Source organism: Oryzias latipes, chromosome 22 (assembly GCF_002234675.1).
Source record: "Oryzias latipes chromosome 22, ASM223467v1".
NCBI classification, from domain to species: domain Eukaryota; kingdom Metazoa; phylum Chordata; class Actinopteri; order Beloniformes; family Adrianichthyidae; genus Oryzias; species Oryzias latipes.
The window spans coordinates 3,157,679-3,181,528 of record NC_019880.2 but is presented as its reverse complement, the minus strand read 5'-3'; the positions used below and the strand labels follow the sequence as shown (position 1 = coordinate 3,181,528).

Genomic DNA, 23,850 nt, shown 5'->3' with positions numbered 1-23,850 from the left:
ATATGCATTAGAAATTAATCCTGTTTAAGCTGTCAGCTGGGCTCCAACACGGAACAAGCTGGTCGACCAGAAGACGAGGACAGAGAGGATGTGGCGGGATTATGCTTCTGCTGTTTTTATGAGCCGCTTGATTTGCTGAGATTTGAAGAACACTCAAATACCAGCAGAAGAGAATCTCTAGACAGAGGGAGATTAGAGCAGATTACAACAGAGAGTTTGCACACAAAGTATAAGGGATTGGCTGCTTTTGAGCCTCAAAGACGCATTGACAGAGTAAATAATAGAATCCATTCTAACAAACGAAGCATGAATACGCATGAAAGTATGTCATATAAAATGCACATCAGTCTTTGATGCTCTGAAATCTTTATGCTGGAAACAATCTGGCTGAAATCCCGCATTCCAATACACCTCTGTTCTAAATAAAGGAACCTGTCCGCGGTACTGGGACAATGACGTATGGCTTACATTTTCCCTGACAATGACAAATTCTGCTTCATTGTGTTTTCTTTGAGCCTTCAATAGCATCTTAAATTTCCTGTAAATTTATCTTTTTTTTTTTCACCAAACACATTACGGACCTAAAACTAGATTTTGATGATTCGTGGTTTCAGATAAAAAAGGTATTGCCATATTTGGGCGTGGCATCAATCATTTCTCAGTTTGAAATTGGGAAAAACTTTCCAAGAGCCTAAAAAATGGTTTTTATCTCTTTTTTAAAGCATGAACATCTGTCAGAAATAGACTTTCCTCCTTCCTGTAAGGCGCTGAACATTTGGTAGACTGCTACCATAACAGGGTTGAGATTGGAGAAAATTGTACATGTAGAAAATGTATTTACTGGTAAAAAAAAAAAAAAGAAGTTAATGGCTCAAGAACTACAATTCCCACTAAAAGCTGATGGCAACAGCATTGAGATTGTCCTCTCCTTGGAGTATCTTGGAGTTCACCTGGATTACAAACTGGACTGGTGTCAAGGAGCTCTGGGAAATCTAGTGCTCGATCCCCCCCTCCCTTCTCTGCTCTTCCTCTCCAGGTAGAATCTACTCCTTGGGTTCCACCTTTTCTAATTGGACTCAGCTGTCGGCAGTCACCTCATCAGCACTCCTGCTCTGACTGCTATTTAAGATGTGCCCCCTCCAGTATTCATCGCCAGTTCGTTTGCCCTCTATGGTGCAGTACTTGGTCTCACTAGTAACCTGAAGTTATATCTAGATCTTCGCTCTCTCTCTCATGTACTCACGACTAACTCCTTGTTTACAGGATCTATTACCACTTGTGCCAACCTGGGTCCACGCATCAACTCTCTGTCCGGTTACGCCAGAGCTCTCCACCTCCAGCCACGCCACGACTTCACGCCACGCAGTCACTACCATCATCCTTCAAGACAAGCACCATCGGTTCGCTCCAAACATGGGCTACGCATCACCACAGAAACGAGGAGTGCTACACTCACCGTCTTGGACCGCATCCTGTTCTCACTTCCTCCACCACTGGGACTCCCGCTCTTCCTTCATTATTTCCGAAAAGATTATGTTTTTTCATGAAAATTCCAACATTTTTCCATCTTAAACCTTTACAAAACCCAGCAACAGGATGTAAAATAATAAGATGGTCAAAGGCCAAATCATTTTGAAGGACATCATTTGATCCTTCCACTTTTGGCTTCTCCCATCAGGGGTCGCCACAGTGAACAAGTCGCATGGTAAATTTGGCAATGTTTTACGCCGGATGCCCTTCCTGACGCAACCTTCTCAATCCGGGCTTGGGACCGGCACAGAGGTAGAGAAGGGAACAGGGAGCAGCCCGGAGTCGAACCCTGGTTTCACGGACGGAAGGCGCCGCAAACCAGCACGAGCTAAACTGGCTCCCTTGAAGGACATCATTTCATAATATAAAATTCAAGTTCAACTCATTTTAGGACGTAAAACATAAAAAAGTCTGTTTTCTTTCACCAGACATGGGTGCACCACTAGCTCATCCCGAATGAGACGCCCTTCCTGCTGCTCTGTCACTTTCTTCTCTATCTTGACCTACTTCCTCTGACAATTTCCTCCTCCTCTGTCCTCCACGTTCCTTGCCGCGGCAGTGAGATGTAGATAGGGAGGCCATAAATATTTAATAAAGGTAAGCGTCAACAACGGAGTCGTACACTCTGTGTACAATTTCCAGTGGAATCCCGCAGACGTTTAACTGGAAACAATGACAGCATGAGAGGCCTCTGAAAGATCTCTGTCCTCCGGCTCAACCCAGAAATCTCTCTTGATTAGTTTCAAACAGATCGACTCTCCGGCACTTGGGCAAACTTATTTATTCATCAGTGGACATATAATCCAAGGGAATGAGTCTCCTTTAATTCAATACCCAGAAGGTGAGAGGAGGATAGCAGGGGATTAGAGCTCCAAGTGGATTACTCAAAGGGATGATTCACGATGTGCTGGATAAAGTGAGAAAGCACAGTGATTTATGAGCCGTTTCAAAATCTGCTTTCCTTCGCCACTGCTGCCTTAACTGATTTGTGTTCTCGGTCCTTAACCAAGTACCTGAAAGTATGTAAAGTTAACACACAAACGAGTCGACACAACGGGCTGTTTTCCTTCCAGTCATCACAGGGAGCGACAGATTTCTGCGGCAGCCGTGTTTCATGTTGGTTTGAACATGGGGGCAGCTGGAGGAGCAGCCATGGAGGCCCGCTGGTACCATCTGCTCCCGTTGGGCCCTAAAGTCTGCGAAACATGTGTGTCCACCTTAAAAAAGGAGCTTTTTTACAATAAAAGGGGCAAAATGACCAAACTCTTAATGAACAAGAAATGTTACATATATACAAATCACAATGCTGCCAGATGTAATTTTCAGTTCTGTAAAATAGCAGCCTTTAGGGAATTCCGCTATTTGCCAGCAAGAGAAAAGAAAATCAGTGAAAAGAGGCACATTGAGTTCTGTTCATCAGATGCATTTGGGTCACCCTGACCAGCCCAGGTGATGAAGATGACAGCCCCAGTTCTTCATAGGGGGCACCGATGAACCAAACTGAGGGTCAAAGGACCCGACGCACTAATCTGAACAGGTGTTGGTTAAAAAAAATAAAACAAAAACTTTATTTGTTCTTTAATTCACAACAAAAGACTCACTTCCATGCTCACCCAAGCAGAAAAATCTCATTCAAACATTTATGGTTAGGGAGGCAAATTATCACTGCGATTTAATGAACTTTGTAATGCGTGCCAGCTCCGTGCTCATTTATCTCCTGTAGAATTCAACAGTAGCTGTTAGTGTGTGTATGGAAGTGGCATGAATTCACCTATCAGATCCAAATGCTAGTTACTTAAATGTTGTACATAAAACACATCCCTACTTTTTTGAGGATTACAAATAAACTAAGATAAAATTTGAATTGAATGGATTTTTTCTTTGTTTTTATTGAACCAACAAAACAACAGCTGACTTGACCCAAGCTGCACTGGGTCACACATTTTAACCATCTATCACATCCACCGAGAATTAGGCAAACACATTGTTATAAGGTCTTTATCATCAGAAGATCGTGGTCTTCACTGCAAAAACAAGCCCTTGAGCGCGATAAGATAAAAAATTCTTACTCCAACGGCAGATTTTCTTTAGGCAAAAAAAAAAAATGCCAATGAGATATTTTTAAAAAAAATGGTCATACCAAAAATTCTTATTTTAACAAAAAAATTCTTAAGATTAGTTTTTCTCACAACAAAAAGAAAATAATACTTTTTTTTTTCTTGAAACAATGGTCTTTATATCATCTCAAGATTCAGTATTTGAGTGTTCTTCAAAATTCAGAAAAAACTTTTTTCACTTGTCTGAGATTTAATGTTAGAGTCTCTCAAAAAACGAATCTATTCTCACTCGAAAATAGTTATTTCAAACATTATTTTTTTTATTATAAAACTCCCCATTTTGCTGGGTGCTCTCTGTTCTTTGTGTTTACTGCTGCACAGAAATGTTTCTTTCTGGGCAAACAACATTCCTGAAAACTCCATAGACATTCTCCAGCTTAAAGCGGCCTGAAACTTTAGATTTTTTATTCACACAGCTGTGCATCTGTATCCAGATATTGCTTGCAGAAAAAGATGTGTGATTTATCAAACCGAAAGCTCCTTTTTTACCAGATGCACCTCGAGGTTTTTGGGCAAAAGCAGGCCGCTCGGGTTATAAATTTGTTTGTCCAGACACATTTTTTAGAAAAGGACACAATTCTGTGAATTTACTGTATGTCCTAACAAGATGAGACCAGAAGACTCGCCCAAAGAAACATCTAACTGGCTATATAGAAATTTGACCAGTGATTATTATGAATCCCCAAATCTGGTAATATCCCACAATGCCACAGTCTCAACTAAATCGGACCAACAACAAGCCCAAAATTGAGCTTTCAGTGTCCGATAGAGCGACGATTGGCTTAAACGTTTGTAAAATGATGAGAGGCGTCTCAAAAACATTTCTCATAACCAGAGTTTGTCTTTGCTTTTGAAACTCTTTCAAAATAAGATCCCAGGAAAAGTCTTAGGTGTCATGATTTGTTGTCAGACAAACGGAACTTCAAAAGTTTAAGTGCAAATGAGAAGAATTTTTTTTTTGGAAAACCTCTATTTGTTTAGTCTAGAAAATATTTGGAGCATTTCAATTTACTTTTCTACAAATAAGTTTTAAAAGACACATTTATTGGGATTTAGTTTAATTTTCCATAAATTATTTTACCACAGTAGTTTGTAATTTACTGAATAACCTAATGAATAAACGATTTGATTGCTGATTAGATTTCCTAGAAACTGCACTTAAATAAAAAGCTGCATGATGCAAGATGTTTTAACATTTGAACTCATGCTAGAACGGATTTTATTCTAACAATTAAAAAAATTCTCTGTTTCAGATTTGGGTTGGTTTAGGAAATTCATTTTTTAACCAATTTAAAAAACCAAAATGACAAATTAAAGGAAATATATCTCAACATAGATTCAGAATATATATATATACAGTCAGGACCATATACTGTATATTTGGACAGAGACACATTTTTTCTAATTTAGTTTCTGTACATTACCACTGAATTCTAAATAAAACAACTCAGATGCCATTGAAGTGCAGACTTTCAGCTTTTATTCCATGGGTTGAACAAAAAGATTGCATAAAAATGTCAAAAACTAAAGCATTTTTAAACACACTCCCTTCATTTCATGGGCTCGTAAGTAATTGGACAAATGAAATAACTGTAAACCAAATGGTCATTACTAATATTTGGTTGAAAACCCTTTGTTGGCAATGACAGCCTGAAGTCTTGAACTCATGGACATCACCAGATGCTGGGTTTTCTCCTTCTGAATGCTCTGCCAGGCCTTTACTGCAGCGGCTTTCAGTTGCTGTTTGTTTGTGGGCCTTTCTGTCTGAAGTTTAGTCTTCAACAAGTGAAATGCTGCTCAATTGTGTTAAGATCAGGTGACTGAGTTAGCCGTTCAAGAATATTCCACTTCTTTGCTTTAATAACCTCCTGAGTTGCTTTGGCTGTATGTTTTGGGTCGTTGTCCATCTGTATTATGAAACGCCGCCCAATCAGTTTGGCTGCATTCACCTGGATCTGCGCAGACAGTATGTCTCTGGATCTGCGCAGACAGTATGTCTCTGGATCTGTGCAGACAGTATGTCTCTGGATCTGTGCAGACAGCATGTCTCTGAACACCTCAGAATTCACTGGACTGCTTCTGTCCTGTGTCATGTCATCAATAAACACTAGTGTCCCAGTGCCACTAGCAGCCATGCACGCCCAGACCATCACACTGCCTCCACCGTGTTTTACTGATGATGTAGTGTGCTTTGGATCAGGAGCTTCTCCACGCCTTCTCCATACTTTTCTCTTACCATCATTCTGGTAGAGGTTGATTTTGGTTTTATCTGTCCAAAGAATGTTTTTCTAGAACTGTGCTGGCCTTTTTAGATGCTTTTTAGCAAAGTCCAATCTAGCCTTCCTATTCTTGAGGCTTATGAGTGGCTTGCATCTTGCAGTGTACCCTCTGGATCTACTTTCATGCAGTCTTCTTTTTATGGTAGACTTGGATATTGATACGCCTACCTCCTGGAGAGTGTTGTTCACTTGGTTGGCTGTTGTGAACGGGTTCCTCTTCACCATGGAAATGATTCTATGATCATCCACCACTGTTGTCTTCCGTGGACATCCAGGTCTTTTTGCGTTGCAGAGTTCACCAGTGCTTTCTTTCTTTCTCATTGTTGATTTTGCCACTCCTAATACTGTAGCAATTTCTCACATGTTTTTTTCTGTTTTCTCAGCTTAATGATGGCTCCTTTCGCCTGCATGGAGAGCTCCTTTGACCACATGTTGTCTGTTCACAACAAAATCTTCACAATGCAACCACGAGTCCTCTAATCAACTCCAGGCCTTTTGTCACTCATAAAGACATAACAAGGGAATTGCCCACACCTGCCCATGCAATGCCATGGAAGTCAATTGTCCAATTACTTATGAGCCCATGAAATGAAGGGATTGTGTTTAAAAAAATGCTATAGATACACTGACTAAAAATATAAACGCAACACTTTTGTTATTGCTCCCATTTTTTATGGCATGAACTCAAAGATGTGAAACTTTTTCCACATACACAAAATAACCAGTTCTCTGAAATATTGTTCACAAATTTGTCTAAAATTGTGATAGTGAGCACTTCTCCTTTGCCAAGACAATCCATCCCACCTAGCAGGTGTGCCATATCAAGATGTTGATTAGAAAGCAGGATTATTGCACAGGTGTGCCTTAGACTGGCCACAAGAAAAGGCCACTCTGAAATCTTCAGTTTTGTTTTATTGAGGGGGTCAGGGGACTCAGACAACCAGTCAGTATCTGGTGTGACCACCATTTGCCTCATGAAGTGCGACACATCTCCTTTGCATAGAGTTGATCAGGTTGTCTATTGTGACCTGTGGAATGTTGGTCCACTCTTCTTCAATGGCTGTGCGAAGTTGCTTGATATTGGCAGGAACTGGAACACGCTGTCGTATACGCCGACCCACAGCATCCCAAACATGCTCAATGGGTGATATGTCCGGTGAGTATGCTGGCCATGCAAGAACTGGGATGTTTTCAGCTTCCAAGAATTGTGTACAGATCCTTGCAACATGGGGCCGTGGATTATCATGCTGCAACATGAGGGGATGTTGTTGGATGTACGGCACAACAATGGGATCTCGTCACGGTATCTCTGTGCATTCAAAATGCCATCAATGAAATGCACCTGCGTTCTTTCACCCACACAACGCCACACAGAGAACACCTCTCCAACGTGCCAGACGCCATCGCATGTGAGCATTTGCCCACTCAAGTCAGTTACTACGATGAACTGGAGTGAGGTCGAGACCTCGATGAGGACGACGAGCATGCAGATGAGCTTCCCTGAGATGGTTTCTGACAGTTTGTGCAGAAATTCTGTGGTTATGCGAACCGATTGTTTCAGCAGCTGTCCGAGTGGCTGGTCTCAGAAGATCTTGGAGGTGGACATGCTGGATGTGGATGTCTTGGGCTGGTGTGGTTACACGTGGTCTGCGGTTGTGAGGCCGGTTGGATGTGCTGCCAAATTCTCTGAAACGCCTTTGGAGACGGCTTAAGGTGGAGAAATGGACACTCAATTCCCTAGCAACAGCTCTGGTGGACATTCCTGCTATCAGCATGCCAATTGCACGCTCCCTCCAAACTTGCGACATCTGTGGCATTGTGCTGTGTGATACAAATGAAGATTTCAGAGCGGCCTTTTCTTGTGGCCAGTCTAAGGCACACCTGTGCAATAATCCTGCTGTCTAATCAGCATCTTGGTATGGCACACCTGCGAGGTGGGATGGATTGTCTTGGCAAAGGAGAAGTGCTCACTATCACAGATTTAGACAGATTTGTGAACAATATTTCAGAGAACTGGTTATTTTGTGTACGTGGAAAATGTTTCACATCTTTGAGTTCATACCATAAAAAATGGGAGCAATAACAAAAGTGTTACGTTTACATTTTTGTTCAGTGCAGACAGACAGACAGAGTGTATAAATAAAATTCTAAAAAGCAAAAGAAAAGATATAAAATTGTTTCCATTAATAACTGAAGGCACTGTTAAATCATTCTCAGATGTGCAGATTTTAAAACAAATGTACCAATAGTTAGTGGACATTATGGAGCGCAATTTGTAAAGAGGAAACATCTCCATGGGTTTTTGTTTGTGGATGTTTCTGCAGATTTGTTGTGTTTGCTTTCCTTTGGGAATTTTTTTTTATTTTTATCTTTTTGCCTTCATGCCTGTTAAAAAAAAATCAGCCTGTTTGGACAGAAAGGGAGTGAAAAACAGGAAAACTTTAAAGAAAAACCTAACAAATCATTGCTCTAAAAGACACCCCAAAAAATCAATTAAAAGACCTACAGATGTATTAAAAAAAGAAATCTAATGAGCTACGATCGATTTTGAACTGAAACATTTATATGAAAATTGTTGACCATGGATTGTGATGGAAACAAGCTGCTTCTTTGAGCATCTTTCCCAGAAAACGGCCTCAAGCCCTTTTGTCTGTTTTGGTTAATCTGGCCTTTGATCCAGTCTGCCGGCAGCTCCAAGTTCCTGTCATAAAGACCACATTCTCTGTCTTTTCTACTTTATTTTTGGTCTTGAGTTACTTTAATGCCAAGGTCCTGTAAACTCATTTGAAATGTTTGTTTAAATCATGTTTCATTGACTTTGATTCACTTCCTTTTTCTCTCCCTGGTGTATTTCAGGAGCAGGCGGCTCAGCCAGTCTCATTAAAGCTGTTATTTATCCCTTAACAATAACTAATCTAAATTCTCTCAGGGCTGCTTAGGCTCTTTTGCTTCCCTTCACCTATCACAGCCTCGCAGGAGGCAGCCAGGCGATGCCGGGAAAGCCACATAAATCAGCTGCGTGAACGGGTCCCAACATGGAGGCTGTAAATCCAGGACTAGAAAAGCAGTACATCCCTGAGCACGGGTTGGCGCCGCTCGCCAAGGCCTTGTGGGTTCACGCATCACACCGTAGTTCCTTGGGAGTGAGCAGTTTGAGGAGCAACCGAGATGTTTAAGAACATCAGTTAACATCAAACTGGACACCCAAAGGAAACAGACAATTACTTTACTTTAGAAAAACATTCAAAAAAAAACTTTTTCTTTTTCATTTCTTTACTTAAAATGACCAACTCCTCATGTATTTTCTGAATTAAAGAAGATACCTATTTTGCTAAAAATGCTTTTTTAAGCTCAACTTTCTTTATATATGTCCTCCATCATCAGGAAAATGACACAAGACATATTAAAAACACCATTTTCATGGGGGTGGGTCATACCAGCAACCATTCAGCCCCAGATTAATGCCATTAACCACCATCCCACTACTGTCTCATTGATCAAGTCAAGTCTGCACACATTTACACCTACAGCTTGTTAATTGTGCAGATTCTAACCCATTTTTGCTGTTTTTTCTTTTAAGCAACGTAAAGAGACTGGAACATCTACAGTTTTTAGGATTTTTTTTAAGTACAAAGCAAAAACTGAATTTGAGGAAAAAGTAAAAAATGTCTTATTTAGTGTCTTGCAAGAAAAATAATCTATCAATAACAAACTGTGACAAGATTTTTTTTTCTTAAAAGTGGAATTCTTGGTAAGACCCTAATTTTACCCTATAAGCAGATTTTTTTTATTATTTAAAGTGAATAGAGATTTCAATTTGAATAACTTTATTGACCCCTGTGATCAAATTTACTTCTTGTGCCACATTCAGGTTTGATCTGACACCAACAAAAATACATATATTTTTCAACTTTGTTATCATATTTACAGCTGTTTTTTTCCCCTGTGTGCTCATCAGCACAACACAAACACAAACATCTCCACCCTCAGAGCTCATCATGTCACTCAGACTCCATCAGCAGTGAAGCTGCCGCCCAGGCGGCGCCAAGCCAAAGGGACGGGAAAAGGCCCAGACTCCTCCCTCCACCAGCAGTAGATAAAAACGACGAATCCTAATCTTTAAATTCCAGATTTGACCGCCTTTTGTCCGAGTGCCGGGGATTTGGCTTTGGCTTATATAGTATGTAAATGCGATATTTGAGAGCGGTTAAAAGGTGAGGGTCAGGAGAAACTGTGAAACAAACATATTCAAGCAAATTAACTCTGATCCCAATTAATGAAACAGAAACTTTCTCATCATGGAGGTATTGATTCCCTTATCTGGGGGTCAGATTGTTGTGTCTCCTCAGCAGCTGGAAGCTGGAAGAAGAATCAGTATTGATTTTGAATAATTAAGAGAAAGGTAAGAGTTACTTTCTGTGCAACTGAAAGTCTATGTTTCTTCTAAATGTCCTGAGCTGCAGGGTTTATCAAATGACAAAGTTTCAGCTCGGCAAAGTCCACTTGATGGACTTGGAGGGTCTTGTTTTAACACAAATCCAGTTTGGTTTGGTAGCTGCCAACCCTGTGAAACAGACAAATTCTTGTTGTGTTGTAAAGCAGCTGACATTTTTTGATTAGAAGTAGGAAAAAGGCTCAAGGGGGGGCCGTTTTTCTACAGAAACACCCTTATCACGGCCTACAGGACAAACGCCATTAATTGGCGCCTCAGCGGCTAACTGTGCAAAGATTAGCCTTCTGATTTTCCAGCTCAGGCCCACAGGCATCTACATGCACAGATGGAGCGATACCTCACAGAAACAATCATTAGCTTAGATAAAAACCTGAAAGGATTCGGAAAGGAACGGAGAAATGTTCAGCTGACCTTCTAGGCTTCTGTAAGGTAACGTGATGGATGAATTCCCCATAAATCTGCTCTCAGAACGTGAAACCAAATCCACTGAGGCTGGAACACATGAGGGTTTCTCCATTTCAAAGCACATTATTGTTGGTCTTCAAAGCAGAACCTGAAATAATGTTTTTTCACAGACTTCATGCAGGAGTTTGGCTTTCAAATCTCAAAAACAGCACATCCCCTTTAGACGGTTTTCTTTGCACAAATGTAGCTGAAGTGGTGTGTGTTGCACTTTTTAGCTTTGGAGCAAAGTGTGTGAATCAGAACGTAAAGTTTAATAAATCAGAAAACTGATATTGATCTTAGAACTCTGTGATAGTCCAGTTCCTAAATTACAAGTTACATGTACTCAAGTAGCTTTTTATTTAAGTTGTACTCCGAAAAATACTGGAACATACTTTTTTAACTTTTCCTAGGTGTAAAATAAAAAAACAGTACTCTTAAGCAGCCCTAATGGACTACTTCTATCAAAATTACCTTTTTGTTACTTTTGTACCATTTTTGTTATTGTGTGCAGATTTGTGTATTTAACATGTTTTATCAGCAGCATCCAACCTAGAGATTTCTTAGGCTTTGACGCTACAACGATAAACATGATCCGCCTCCTCATCATGATCAAAATCTGTCATGGAGTGAAAAAAGTTGTTTGATTCCATTATTTACCATGGACTGTATATGAGAACTGGACTGAGTACCCCCCTCCCCTCTTGGCGTTCCAAACAGGTACCCATTGGCTCCAAGAAGTTATAAACTGTCCAAATCAGATGTGTCACGAAAGGTCGATGGTCTCGCGTTTGAAATGCTTGATTTTGTGTAGCCCACCTTGAAGTGTGGACTTCCATCAAGCTCACTCCTGATTGGCAAGAGTGGTTTCTGTGGAGACATTCACTCAGACCGAGTTGAACCAATCACTGCTTACTGACGTCGTCTGGTTCCAACATTGTGGCATCTGTATCACAAAAACTTGTCAACTGAATTGACTTAATTTGGTTGGAACCGGAAGTAAAGCATTTTCTATAGGTGACATCACACTCGCTCGGTCCAGTTCTCATATATGGTCAATATTATTTACTTAAACTTTAGCACCGGAGCTTTACATCCAGTGTTTACATTCTTGCAACTACCGTAACTCTTCAACTGTTTGCGGCGCAATAAACACCATTCCAACAGATTCTGAAGTGGAGAAAAGTAACCTCATGATAATATCCAACACTTTACCTTAGTAATGTTTAATTTTTATTTATTTTAATTTTAACTTTTAATGTTTGTTTGTAAATTTTGCTGCAAAGCCACTGTGCAGATCCTCTTTTCTGCGCATCAGAATCATAAACAGTTGAAGAGTTGTAGTATGTCAAAGAGCTTTTATGTTTTCTTGCATCATCTCTTGCGTTAAAGGGTTAAAAAGCAAAATATCCTTGGCGTCATCTTCAAAACAAAAGAACAATATTTAGAATACTGAACCAGCCGTTTAAACGTGTTTAAAACATTGACTCTTAGGCTATTTAAACAACTATGAATCTCTCTCATTCTGACAAGTCTGGTCATTCCAAAAAGACAAACTTGATCATTTTTATTTGCACCTGAAACTTTAAAAAAAAAATGCTATTTACATCTGAAATTATCATGATTTATTTTTCAACCTTCTTCTTATGACTTTTAAAATCATGAATTTGATGTTTTGACATGTTATTTGGTTCATGAGTCGTTATTTTAGTTTGATGATGACCTCGTCTCTACTTAAAGTAATTTCAAGTGATGTTACTCTAACTTGACGGTGGTAAACAGAGGTCAGACATGCCGCCATCTCAAACCTCAATAAAGATTGTGACATGGATCGGTGTCGCCTTCGTGAACACACGTTTAAGCTCTGATATCGTGTTTGGTTTCTTCTGAAGCAACAAAAGATGGTCTTCTATCAATGTTGTTGAAGTTTTGTGATTACACACCTGGGAGTGAAATGTGTTCGATGGTTTGACCTCCCAATACAACTTCCTAATACTGTCAAGCATGTATCCCATTATTTTAGAGTCTCTGGTATCATGGATTTGAACCCATGACCTACCCAGTCTCAGGGCTGACACTACAAGGCCACTGAGTTGACCTCTCAGAGCTCATTGCAGAAAACCAAAAAGTTAATTTTAAACTTGAATTCTTCAACGTTGGTTTGAGATCACCGACCAGCTGACGATTTAAAGTTTCAACAAAAGTTTTGAAGGAGGAAGTTACCTTCTCTGCAGAAGCGGCCCTTGTATTCCGTTTTGGAGCAGTCACACACCGGCTGTCCGTCCACCACCATGCACGTGCCACCGTTCTCACACGGATTCACCGTGCACCACCCCTCTGACTCCAGGGGCACCCTCAGACTCCCCAGGAACAGGGGCTGTGAGGTGCCGTACTTGAGGTCTGTAATCGTCCCCCTGAAGGGCTGCATGGTTCGCACCGTGGGCAGTGTGAGGGCACCGCTACGGATATCCTGAGGTACTCCACCCAGGAACAAGTCGCTGACTATTTTCATGAACTGCCGCTGAGGCTGCACCTCATCCGCCTTGGCCTGGCCATCCAGCACCAGTACCGTGCGCAGGTTATACCTGCTGAGCGTGGCGGCGTGCCAGCTGCTATCGTCCACCCTTTTACTGGACACGACGCTGGTTTCTGCGCAGTCGATGCTGAAGCGCAGCTGCAGCCGGCCTTCCACCACCGCAAGCTGCAGAAAGTCACAGTAGCCCCCATCGTCAAAGTAGAGCAGCAGCGCCTCCGAGGCCTCCGTCTTAAACTGGAAGCTGAGGTCACCGCGGGTGCTGGCGTCCCAGCGGAGGTAGCGGGCCCACTGACCTGGTGTGCCTAAAAACTCCAATCCCACACAAGTGCTGAGGAACATTTGCAGCCTGAGAGAAAATCCTACAAGATCCATAGCTGCAGGGAACTGATTAATCCCAGAAAGCCTCGGAAAGGGGTGGGTTGTCAATCCAAAAATCTTTGACAGAATCTTAGGAATCCACAATTTTATCCACAAGATATATTCAGATAAATATTACTTATAAAAATAGGCTTTAAAGGGAGGAGGGCAGTAGAAGGATAACAGTCATTGAGCTTAACAGTCTTCAGTTACAATAATTTGTTCAGTTGCTGCAAGGCAGTGATTGTTGGAGGAATCCTTTTTCCTGTGACAGCCAAAGGCGGGAGGAAGAGGAGGCTTTCGATGTTTCTGTTCTGAAGAACGGCTGAAGTCAGGACTTCTGGTGCAACGTCCGATGGACTTCTCTGCTTCTGGGAGTCAGTGAAGTTTCCTCCTTCATTTCGTGGGACAAGAAGTGGATCCGACGGCTGATCCGGCATCTTCCCTTGGCTCCATCACTGTCAGACAGAAGGAGGAAGAGCGTTAAAGAAAAGCCCATCAACGGTGACTGGGACTCCCAGTGGAGTCTTCTCTGTAAAAAGCCTTAAACAGCTTTTTTTAATAGTCTGTTCCCATTTTTACTATGTAAATGATATTTTCTATGATTTTTCTAAATACCCAGTGCAAATGGCAGCACGATTTTAAGTGTCTAACCATTAGAGTTAGAGTTTTTAAAGATAACAGTATTTTTGGAGAATAAAAACCTTCAAAGTCACAACAGAGTTCCAAAACATTTGATAGAGAACTGAAAAAGATCATTTGTTGTATTTGCTGCATTAGGAGGTCATACACTCCAATCAAAAACATATTCACAGGTCAAGTTACATTTGACCCTTATTTTGTAGCAGCTTCACAATTCTTGCATCCATTGAACTTTTTGTACGTTCTTGGAGAGTTTCTGCTTGATTATCTTTGCAGGATGTGGGTATAGCCTCAATGGAAGGTTTACGCAGAACTGCAAGCCTCTGGAGGATCCCACACCTAGATGTTGGTGGGATTCCAGAGACACCAGCAGCTTCAAATATGTACTTGCTACTTTCTAGTGGTATTTTAGCAGCTGCTCTCTTAACCTGATGAATCTGTCTGGCAGAAACCTTCCTTATTCTGCCTTTATCTGCACCAACCCGCGTGTGCTCCAAATCTCCTAGTAGTATGACGATCAATCCTAAGTTTTCGTGAACTATCCATGGTTTTCAAATCTTGTCCAAGGCTTTTTCCGCAGCAGAGATCCTTTTGCTTTCCTATATTGCTTAAAAATGTGGAACGTCCTTATTTAGTAGTTTTGCTTTAATTGAACTCACCTGCAAAATAATTATCACAGGTGCCTGAGATTGATGTCCGTGATCCAAAGAGCCCACAGACCCAATATCATCCACGAGTTTCATTGAAGAACAATGAATTTCCGTGTTTTTGACACTTCAATACAATTTGCCTAATGATTTGATGAATGTACAAACCACCACAGCACTCTCAGTTTCTCTTAATTAAAATATTGGGGTCCGTTTTGGTCTGTTGGTGTTCATTTGAAAGAATCTGTCAGGAGGAGACCAGATATGACAGCAGTAACAAAAAGGACTGAAAAACATGTCAGAAAATAAAGGTTTAAAAAGAAAGTGACCTGAAATCGAGACCTTTAAATTCACTGAGGATCATCAACTGAAATGAAGACAGCTGTGGATAAATAACAACAGGAACCTGTTGTGGTTCAGACAGGATTAACAAAAACCAAGAAAAAATGACTGAAATCAAAAGGGGGACAATGCTGAAAGTAAACAGAGGAGCACAATTTTCACATTGACATGTTTTCGTTTAGTTCTTATGTTTCTGCAGTCACATTAAGGTTTATTCATTTTTGTCTCCTGCATTTTGGTCCCTTCACACTTTCCATGGGAAATGGAAAACAAGCCTGCTTTGAAGTGGCTAGTGGGAAATCCCTCATCCTGCCTGCCTGTTTCATTCTCCTGTCTGCTTCTAGCAGGGGGGCACTTGATTATTACCTGCATGCTCATCTGGACGTCTTTGTTTTTTACTATTTATCTTTGCTTAACGGATTGTTGCTGTGCTGACAGATCAAAAAAACACCTAGCTGTTTGCATAAAGCATGAGAGACCTGAGGCATTCCTGAACAACTGTCTCGATCTAAAAAGCTGCTAGCCGATTCTTCCAAATGCACCAGACTGAGCATGCTCAGATCAATGTCAGATACAGAGAAAATAAAAATAAAAAATCTTGACTTTTTCTCCTTAAAAGCGTGGCAAATATCTAAAAAGAGGGTATGGAACTCTCTTTTATTCTCCTTAGTGTCACTGTAGCTCTAAGGAATGCTCATTTATCTGCTAATTTCATCTGCTGAGCCTGTGACTGTACCAAGCAACAAGTTTCATCACATCCACCTTGATCGAGAATAAAAGTATCCGTTGGGATGTCAGTTCTTCAACCAACCGACTGGCTGTTTGTTGGTGCAGACTTGTTTTTCTTTTTTCTTACTGTCTTCTTGCAGGCTGCTCTAAAGCAAACACGGCGCGACAGAAGTGCCTGTGAAACGGTGGCATTTCCCCTCCTCCACAAAGGTCGTTTGGAGTTATCGGTCATCTCCAGAGTAAATTAGACTCATTATTCTCATGGCAGAGCATGACTATCCGTCAGGCAGGCAGACTGCTTTTATCTGATGACCAGCCTGGAGAGACAGCTTTCTGCTGAATCTTCTTGAATAATAGGAGACGCGGAGAAACACAACCAGACTGTTGATGGAACATCCACAGCTTGGTTTGAAAAAGTGAGCCTTACAAATGTCAAGTCGAATACTGAAACTGTTAGAAATGTGTGTTTATTTTGGCGATTGGATTGGATGAGGTTGGTCAGAATGCCTGTTAAACATCTCCTTGTGTTTCCATCACATCCTAATAACAGCAGGACGGAGGTCAGAATCCACAGGATTAACCTCGGAAAGCCTGGAGGATCTTTGAATTCCAAATGGACAAGTCACTGTTATCAATGGAGGATGTCCCAGGAATCGTGGTCTCGGTCCGATCTTCTTGTCCAGATCAGACTGATTTGTTTACATCTATTCACCTGTAATCAACTGATAAGCAAAGTGTTTCAGGGAATTCTTCATTTTTTCATCTGAGAAAGATTAAAATCATTTTTTATGAATTCATTTATTTGTTCATTGTTTTGATCTTAATTTCTAGAAATTCTGCGTGATTTCCTGCCTTTTGGTTTCATAATTTGTGTCCAATTTTGTCAGTTTTCTTAAAATAATAAAGTAGTTTCTTTGCTGCATTTTCTTCCCAGTTTATGTTTCATCCTCAGGCTGGTGCCACCTGTCAGCTGATTGGAGCTAAATTCCTCCTTATCTTTGCAGGTTGTTGAGCTTTTTCTTCTGCTTTTCCTGTTTTTTTTTTGGATCGGTTAGAAGCTCATTTGTATTCTGGTCGGTTTGGTTCCTGACTGGAAACATTTTTCCACCATTTTTCTATTTTGGGAAAGACTAAAGCATTTTAGAGTTCTGGAGAATTTAATCAACTTGTCTTCAAACAACGTTTCTTCATTTAGAAATATCCTGACATAAAGAAAATATATTTTACAATCTGACTTAAAGATACTTTCTTATACATGCTTTTTTTTAATCGTATTTTATTAAAGTCTTCAATATTTTTTTTTAAAGTAGGAGTTACTTGTAACCTAAAGTTAGATTTATGTTCATAATCTGTTAAAAATCTGTTTAAATTCTTGAAGTTCTGCAGAAACTAAACCAATCTGAGGATCTTTCACAATTTTTTTATTGCATTTTTTAAACAAAACAAAAACTTTTTAACAAATAGATTATTTTGATCATAATAGGAGTTTGTTTGCTTACTTTGACTTTTTTTTTAAATTGAGAAAAAGTACAGAAAAAAGTAGATGATGGTAAGAATGACTGTTAGCATTTTCCCTTTTCTAGTGAAGCAGACTTTTTTTTATAAAACCTTTTTCCAGTATACGTGTTTATGATTTCTTTGATGTCTTTAGAAACAGTGTTTTTCAATTGAAAAAAAACTACATAAATTTTAATAAACCTTTTCTAATCTGGTTGATATAAGTGACTCTGATCCTGCATGTTGGAGGTTTTTGGTGAACTTGTTTGAATCCCGAAGGCCTTCGAGTTTAGATTCAAATTCAAACATGTTTTTAAAAGCTGCAAATATCCAGTTTTTTTATTTTTTAATGTAATTGGATTAAGTTACGAACTCACTTAGCAATAAACATCTGTTTCATCTCCATCAAAAAAGCTATGAAAAGAAAACCTTTGCCATAAGAAAACAGTGCCACTTTTTTTAATGAAACTATAAACATTTCCAAATATTTTCCAGAAACAAGAGTCAAAAACAACGGAATATCTCAAGAACAACCGCATCAAGAAACAACAAACAAGGCAGAACTTTCTGGTGTCAGCATCCTGGACTAAAACCCAACTTGCATGAATCTGCAGAATTGAGGCCTCGTTTTGTGATCCCACACTTCAGCCTGGAACATCCACATACGACGTGGTGCACGGGAGGAGCAGGAGGCCTTTTCCAGCAGCCGCCTCGCCGCTGAGAGCACTCTGACATTTACCTGCAGCAGATAATGTGGGGGAGGAGGGCCGGAACACTCCTGCTGCAAGGAGAGATGCATGTTTCTCAACACTGGAGTTCAAGATTTGAATCTGATGCTCCTTATTCATTTCCTGACTGGTCAGATGATCGTAGGAGCAGCAGGAGGACTGCCAGAAAATGACTGGATGTGAGCCATGGCGCAAACGAGCGGGGAAGGCGTCAGACTTCCATCAGCATGAGTGATGCTGCTTCATGTCAGCTGCACATGACAGAAACCATCAGCGGAAATGATCCGTTCTGCACATTTCCGTCTTAGGATCTGACTATTTTATTCTCTGGCAAATTCATCCGACTCTCCTGGTGCGTTAACTCCACAGATCAAGTGTGACGATTTGATTTATATCATAGTTTGTGGTTGACAATCAGATTCATATTTGATATTGGTTCATTTTGAACAATCCGATTGGATCATATTGGCTGATATATTATATGTTAGAGAAAATGTCATATGTTTGCACTGCAAAACACGTAAAATGAAGAATGAACGTGAATTTTCATGCTAAATGAATAAAACAATAAAAATGAGGATGTATAAATGAATAAAATACCAAACCGAGACAAATCTTTGTTCTCATTGTCCTGCAAATAATCACCTCAGAGATTTACTGCAACTAAACGGCCTCAGATTGGTGTCTTTATGCTGCGTCTTTATCAAACGTCCGCAGCCTCCCTTCACGCGGAGCTGCTTATCACTTCAGTATCAGCCCATCGATGCTGTTCAACCCCCCCACACACACACACACACACACACCTCCCCCGCAGGATCATTTTCATTTCAACCGCGAGCTCATTTAGAAGCTTAAAACGCAGCTTAACTGTGTCTCATTTTTGATAAAAATATGTATATTTTTTTGTATTTTCTCTGCATCCAATCTGGAGTCACATCAAAGCGGAGGCCTCCACAGATCCATGTCAGACATCCGCACACAGGAGAGCCGGGCGCTCGTGTTCACCCGCGCGCTCTCACTGTGCGCCTTTTTGATGCCGCGTGGAGAGTGTCGGGGGTTAAAAGGCTAAACGGCGGGGATCATTGTTCCCGCTGAAAGCCTCCTTTGACAGAACCCGCAGGGACGAGTCTGCGTGCACTTCCCGACAAAAGGCGCCGGCTTTCTGGATCCTATTAACGGGAGCGCGCGCGTGTCAGTGCGCAAAAAAAAAAAGAAAAGAGGCGGGAGCCTCTTGTGTTTAAACGCCTGTAATTTTACAGCAGGTGCCCCGATCACAGGACAAAATGTCCTCTGCAGAGAGCAGCTGATTGTCTGGTGAGGCCCCGCAGCCAGCCACTCGCACGAGGGGGAGGGGGGTCTCCAACTCATCCACTCACGAATCCCCCGTAACGCCCAGCTACACTCCTCCCCACGCGCTCTTCACCTGCCACGAGCCTCCAGAGCGCCGCGCCACCATTTCAGGCAGATCCGTGCGCGTTCAGTTCTGTGATGGGGGCGTGCACGGCGGTCCGCCGCTGGAGCAGTTTCTTCGCGCGCGCACTCAGTCAGTCAGCAGCGCGCATTTCCGTATTTAACGCATTCAAACAGGCCCCGGATTCTCCTGCTCCAAAGTCCTTCTGAGGCGCGCGACTCCAACTATTCCAGACGCAGAGTCCAGCTGGTTTCTGCATGCAGAGCATTTCACAAACCTAAAGCGAAAGGCAGCAGCTCTGCAAAGCGGTTTCATCAAACAGACTTCTGAAAATATCAGCTTGCATGCGGTCTGTACACACACACACACACACAAAAAAACAGAATAAACAAGGGGAGCAAATGCTCATGAAGTCTTGAAGGCCTTTCTGATGGTCAGTTCCAATAGGAACCAAAGGAAACAGCCTCCCACCCCCCACCCCCACACACACAAACACACCTGTCTAGTTTTAGATTTTTCTAAGTGGTTCAACTGTTTTATTTTTTGTCATTTTTGCTATTAAGGTGACTTTTTTCACTTTCATAATTAGATTAATTAACTAATAAATTATTTGATTCATTAAAACATAAGAAGCTTAATCAGTAACATTAAAAACGTGTTTTAATCTTTATTGAATGCAAAGGAAAATTCAGGCTTTTATTTGGTGCTTTTATTGTGAAATGTGCTAGTCTCAGCCTGCAGGTGTGCAGGGTATGAGTGAAATTGTTCAAACAAATCTTTAGATAATAATAAACGTGTGAATGATTATGAGTATTTTATGCAAAAGGCAAATGACCATAAAAAAACGAATCTATTGCATTCATTCACAGACTTTAAACACCTTTTATGTTGTTTGATGTTGACGGATTTATTTTTGCGCCACTTCCACAGTTTATCTTTTTAAATAAAAAAAACACAGAAACCAATTCTAAAATATTTATCAAATGTCATTAATTGATCAAAATAGTTTTTTCTTAAAAAAAGACAAGAGGAGGTGAAGGCCGGCGTGCGCGTGCGCGTGGACAGTGGGTGTGATCGCGCGGCGGTGCAGCTTTGGGCTCGTGCTGCTGCAGCAGACTACACGACATTACGTCATGAGTAAAGTGAGCGCCACAAAAAACACGCGCGCGTGCACCAGCCGGTCCAACATACATCTAAGCGCACAAATCCCCCATGTGCACGCGCGCAGAGGATAATTGGTTGCTTCGGCATGGTCGCAGGCGCGCGTGCACGAAATTACATAATGTCACTCGGCCTTTTTTATGATTTATTTTACGCAAAAATGCTGTTTTTCCTCGTGTTTGCAATTTGATTTTTTATTTACTATAAACGGGAAAAAATAAATGATTTTGTAATAATTACATATTTTCTGTTATCTTTAAAAAAAGATACTTAACATTTATGGGTTTATATGTAAAATAAGTCAGAAACGTCATCTTTTTGATGTGTAAATAAAAAAAGGAAGCAAGAAATGAGGAAAAATGCGTCCTGCGTAAAATGTGGCGCTCCCCCACCCCCACATAGAGGCGCCGCAGTTACCTTGAGAGCCCTTGGCTTTCTTTGCGCCTGATTTCCCAGTTAATCTGCTGCCAGGCTGCCAACCCGAAAATTAATGGAAAGAAGATAAAGTCCCACAAAAGCTCATATAACCACCGTTACAACCACCACCACCACCCAAAAAACGAACCGGGAGGATGGGGTGTTTTCTGCAGAGACATGCTGCTTTCACGTAGCGCCGTTTATAAAAAAAAAAGCGGTTTGTTTTTATTCCAGCAGTGAAAAATAACATCAACTTGATTTTCTTTTAATTCTGCGGCAATTGAAATTAAAAAAAAAAACACGCTCGACCTGTGTCTTCTCATGAAAAGCATTTGTTTCTGCTGCAGGTGAGGATGCACACCTTTTGGCCTCGTGCAAAAGCAGAGACGCAGCTCCCTGATGGGTCACGCCCATCCTTTTTTTTTCCTCAGGGGGGAAAAAAATCCTGATTAGGAATTCCCTGCGCATACACGCGCGAGGATTTTCTAATCCTATTAACTCTTCAAGTCCGACAAATCGAAATGTGTGATGAAGGAGAGAATCCTCCTCCTCCGCCTCCTTCTCGGTGAGAGGCCTGATTTCTTCTCACCTCGCTCGTCGGAAGGAAGCCGCTGACTCTCCTCACGAGGCCTTTTTGTGAAACACATTCAAATATGCGGCGCTTTTTACGTTTTTGTCTGAGACAAATTGAGGGAGTTTAGATTTCACTGAGGAAGGCAGTTTTTGATTCTGCAGGCCTCACGCACAGACAGAGGAGCAGCGCGGGAGAGGCGGCACATTTCTGCGGGCGAAAAAAATCCTCAGGGGAGCAGAACGGTCCCTCAAAGACATGGAAGACATTTCAAAAATCTATTTTTCTCTGTTTACATTTTAAAAAACGAAGACATTTATGGGATGTTGAAGGAAAAACGCATTACGCTAAATAATGTGTGTTAAATCTGCTGGTTTCTGCGCAGAGACAAGCGGGTGGAGGAAAGGATGGAGGATTGGTGATGCTTGCAGCGTCCTGCCGCGCGCGCTGTCCGGCTCCACAAGGTCACGGAGCGCGCGGCACGCCGCGATCCAATTACATGAAAATACGCATCTATATTTCAGGAGTATGTCACGCGCGCGCGCGCCGTCAGTGGGAATTTGTTTGACATTTTAACACGAGGCTGAAGCCGACAACAAAGCGCGGAAAGCGGACACCCGCCGCTCATCCTCTTCATTATTCAGCAGCAAAAACCGGAGGACGCCGCTCTGATCGAAATGTTCCTTTCTGGAGAGGATTCCAAAATGTTTTAAAAGCTCTCAAAAATAAAATAAAATAAAGAACAAACGAAAATATGTATGTAAATAAATCTATTTTATCTTTAAAGGTGGGAGGGGTCTGAGTCTGACAGGCCGATAGATTATCCCTTTGAATTCCATAAAGGAAGACCTCACCTGTTCCAGCCGGAAAGGTTCACCTTTTCCAAGCCTGCAAACTGGGAAAACTCCTGTCAGAGTCCCGAGCCTTCTCTCTCTCACGTGCGTCCGTTTGCGCGCGGACAGTCCGTCAATAGAGGTGCAGCCGCGCGGACAGGTAACGCGAACAGGTTGGACAACAGTGGTGGCATCACTGACCTGAGTTCAGCTGACCACCGCAGAGTCCACGGGCTAAAATCCAGCTCTGCGCGGAGCCGCGCGTCCTCGCAGTCCGGGATGGTGGCGTGTGCGGCGCTGGGCGCGCGGTTGTGAGCGCGCGGCGGTACCGGGCTGCGTTTGTGGCTTCTCTCAGGCGCGTGGACCGCGGAGCACCGTGCACCGGCTTGTGGGAAAAAAGCACGCGCACGCCGAAATGCACGTGCGCTCACACACACACGCCCAAGCACGCTTGGGTCCGCCCTTTTCTCAGCACTGGCACGCGCGACTTAAAGGTACACCACGAGTGGGAGCGGCCAAAGCGCGTGCGTGTTGACAGTTTCCGTAAGCTCCAGCGGTGCTACTCTCTGTCACCATCAAACAGAACCGGTGGAACCGGCGGAACCGGGATCTGTGAAGCTCCGCTGCTTCTGGCTGATGTGTCCAGAACTCCAGAACACAGACCTTTTGGAGACAGTGTCCCATGCACAGTTTTGTGTGACACGCACGCCATAAAAAGCGCGCGCTGTCACATCCACGAGTCTAAATCTCGATTATTTTTACTTTTTTATTTGTAAAAACAGCGGAAGCAGCTTCAGGAAATTTGGTTTAAAGGCAAAAATATATTTTACGTGAAAAAAAAATCGAAAATAACTTAATTTCATTTAACAAAATCATAATTTATACCAAAATATTATATTATTTTAATATTATTTACTGCTGGTTTAAAGGGATCAGAGTATTTTTATGAATAAAACACGAGACTATGAATCCATTTATCACACAAATGACAAAAAATAATAATGTATTTCATAGGCATCTTTGTAAATTTAGTTACATTTTTAAACACCACCCAAGAGCAGACTGAGCATGTGCAGAATGAAATTAGATTTCAGGAACCATGCTTTTTTTAATTGTTCTTTTTAAACAACTACATGCATACTGATGAGTACAATTA

The 23,850-nt window shown here is 41.5% G+C and overlaps 1 protein-coding gene across 9 annotated transcripts in view; it reads right to left on the bottom strand.

The window, feature by feature from the left end:
- The window catches only part of LOC101169749 (neurexin-3a), a 166,092-nt gene extending 143,022 nt beyond the window's left edge, over positions 1-23,070 (bottom strand). For 3 of the 9 annotated variants that reach the window (XR_002292949.2, XR_002292951.2, XM_020713761.2), the window contains exons 1-2: positions 22,896-23,070; positions 13,047-14,174 (exon numbers count right to left, since the gene is read on the bottom strand). Coding sequence is in view for 5 of the 9 variants with exons in the window: in XM_020713761.2 (XP_020569420.1) it covers positions 13,047-13,731 (685 nt within the window). In the remaining 4 variants the exon portion in view is untranslated. The remainder of the gene's footprint in view (positions 1-13,046; positions 14,175-22,895) is intronic. The other 6 variants (XR_002292950.2, XR_002292952.2, XM_020713757.2 and 3 more) reach the window with 3 other exon arrangements.
- Between the last annotated feature and the right edge of the window lie 780 nt (positions 23,071-23,850).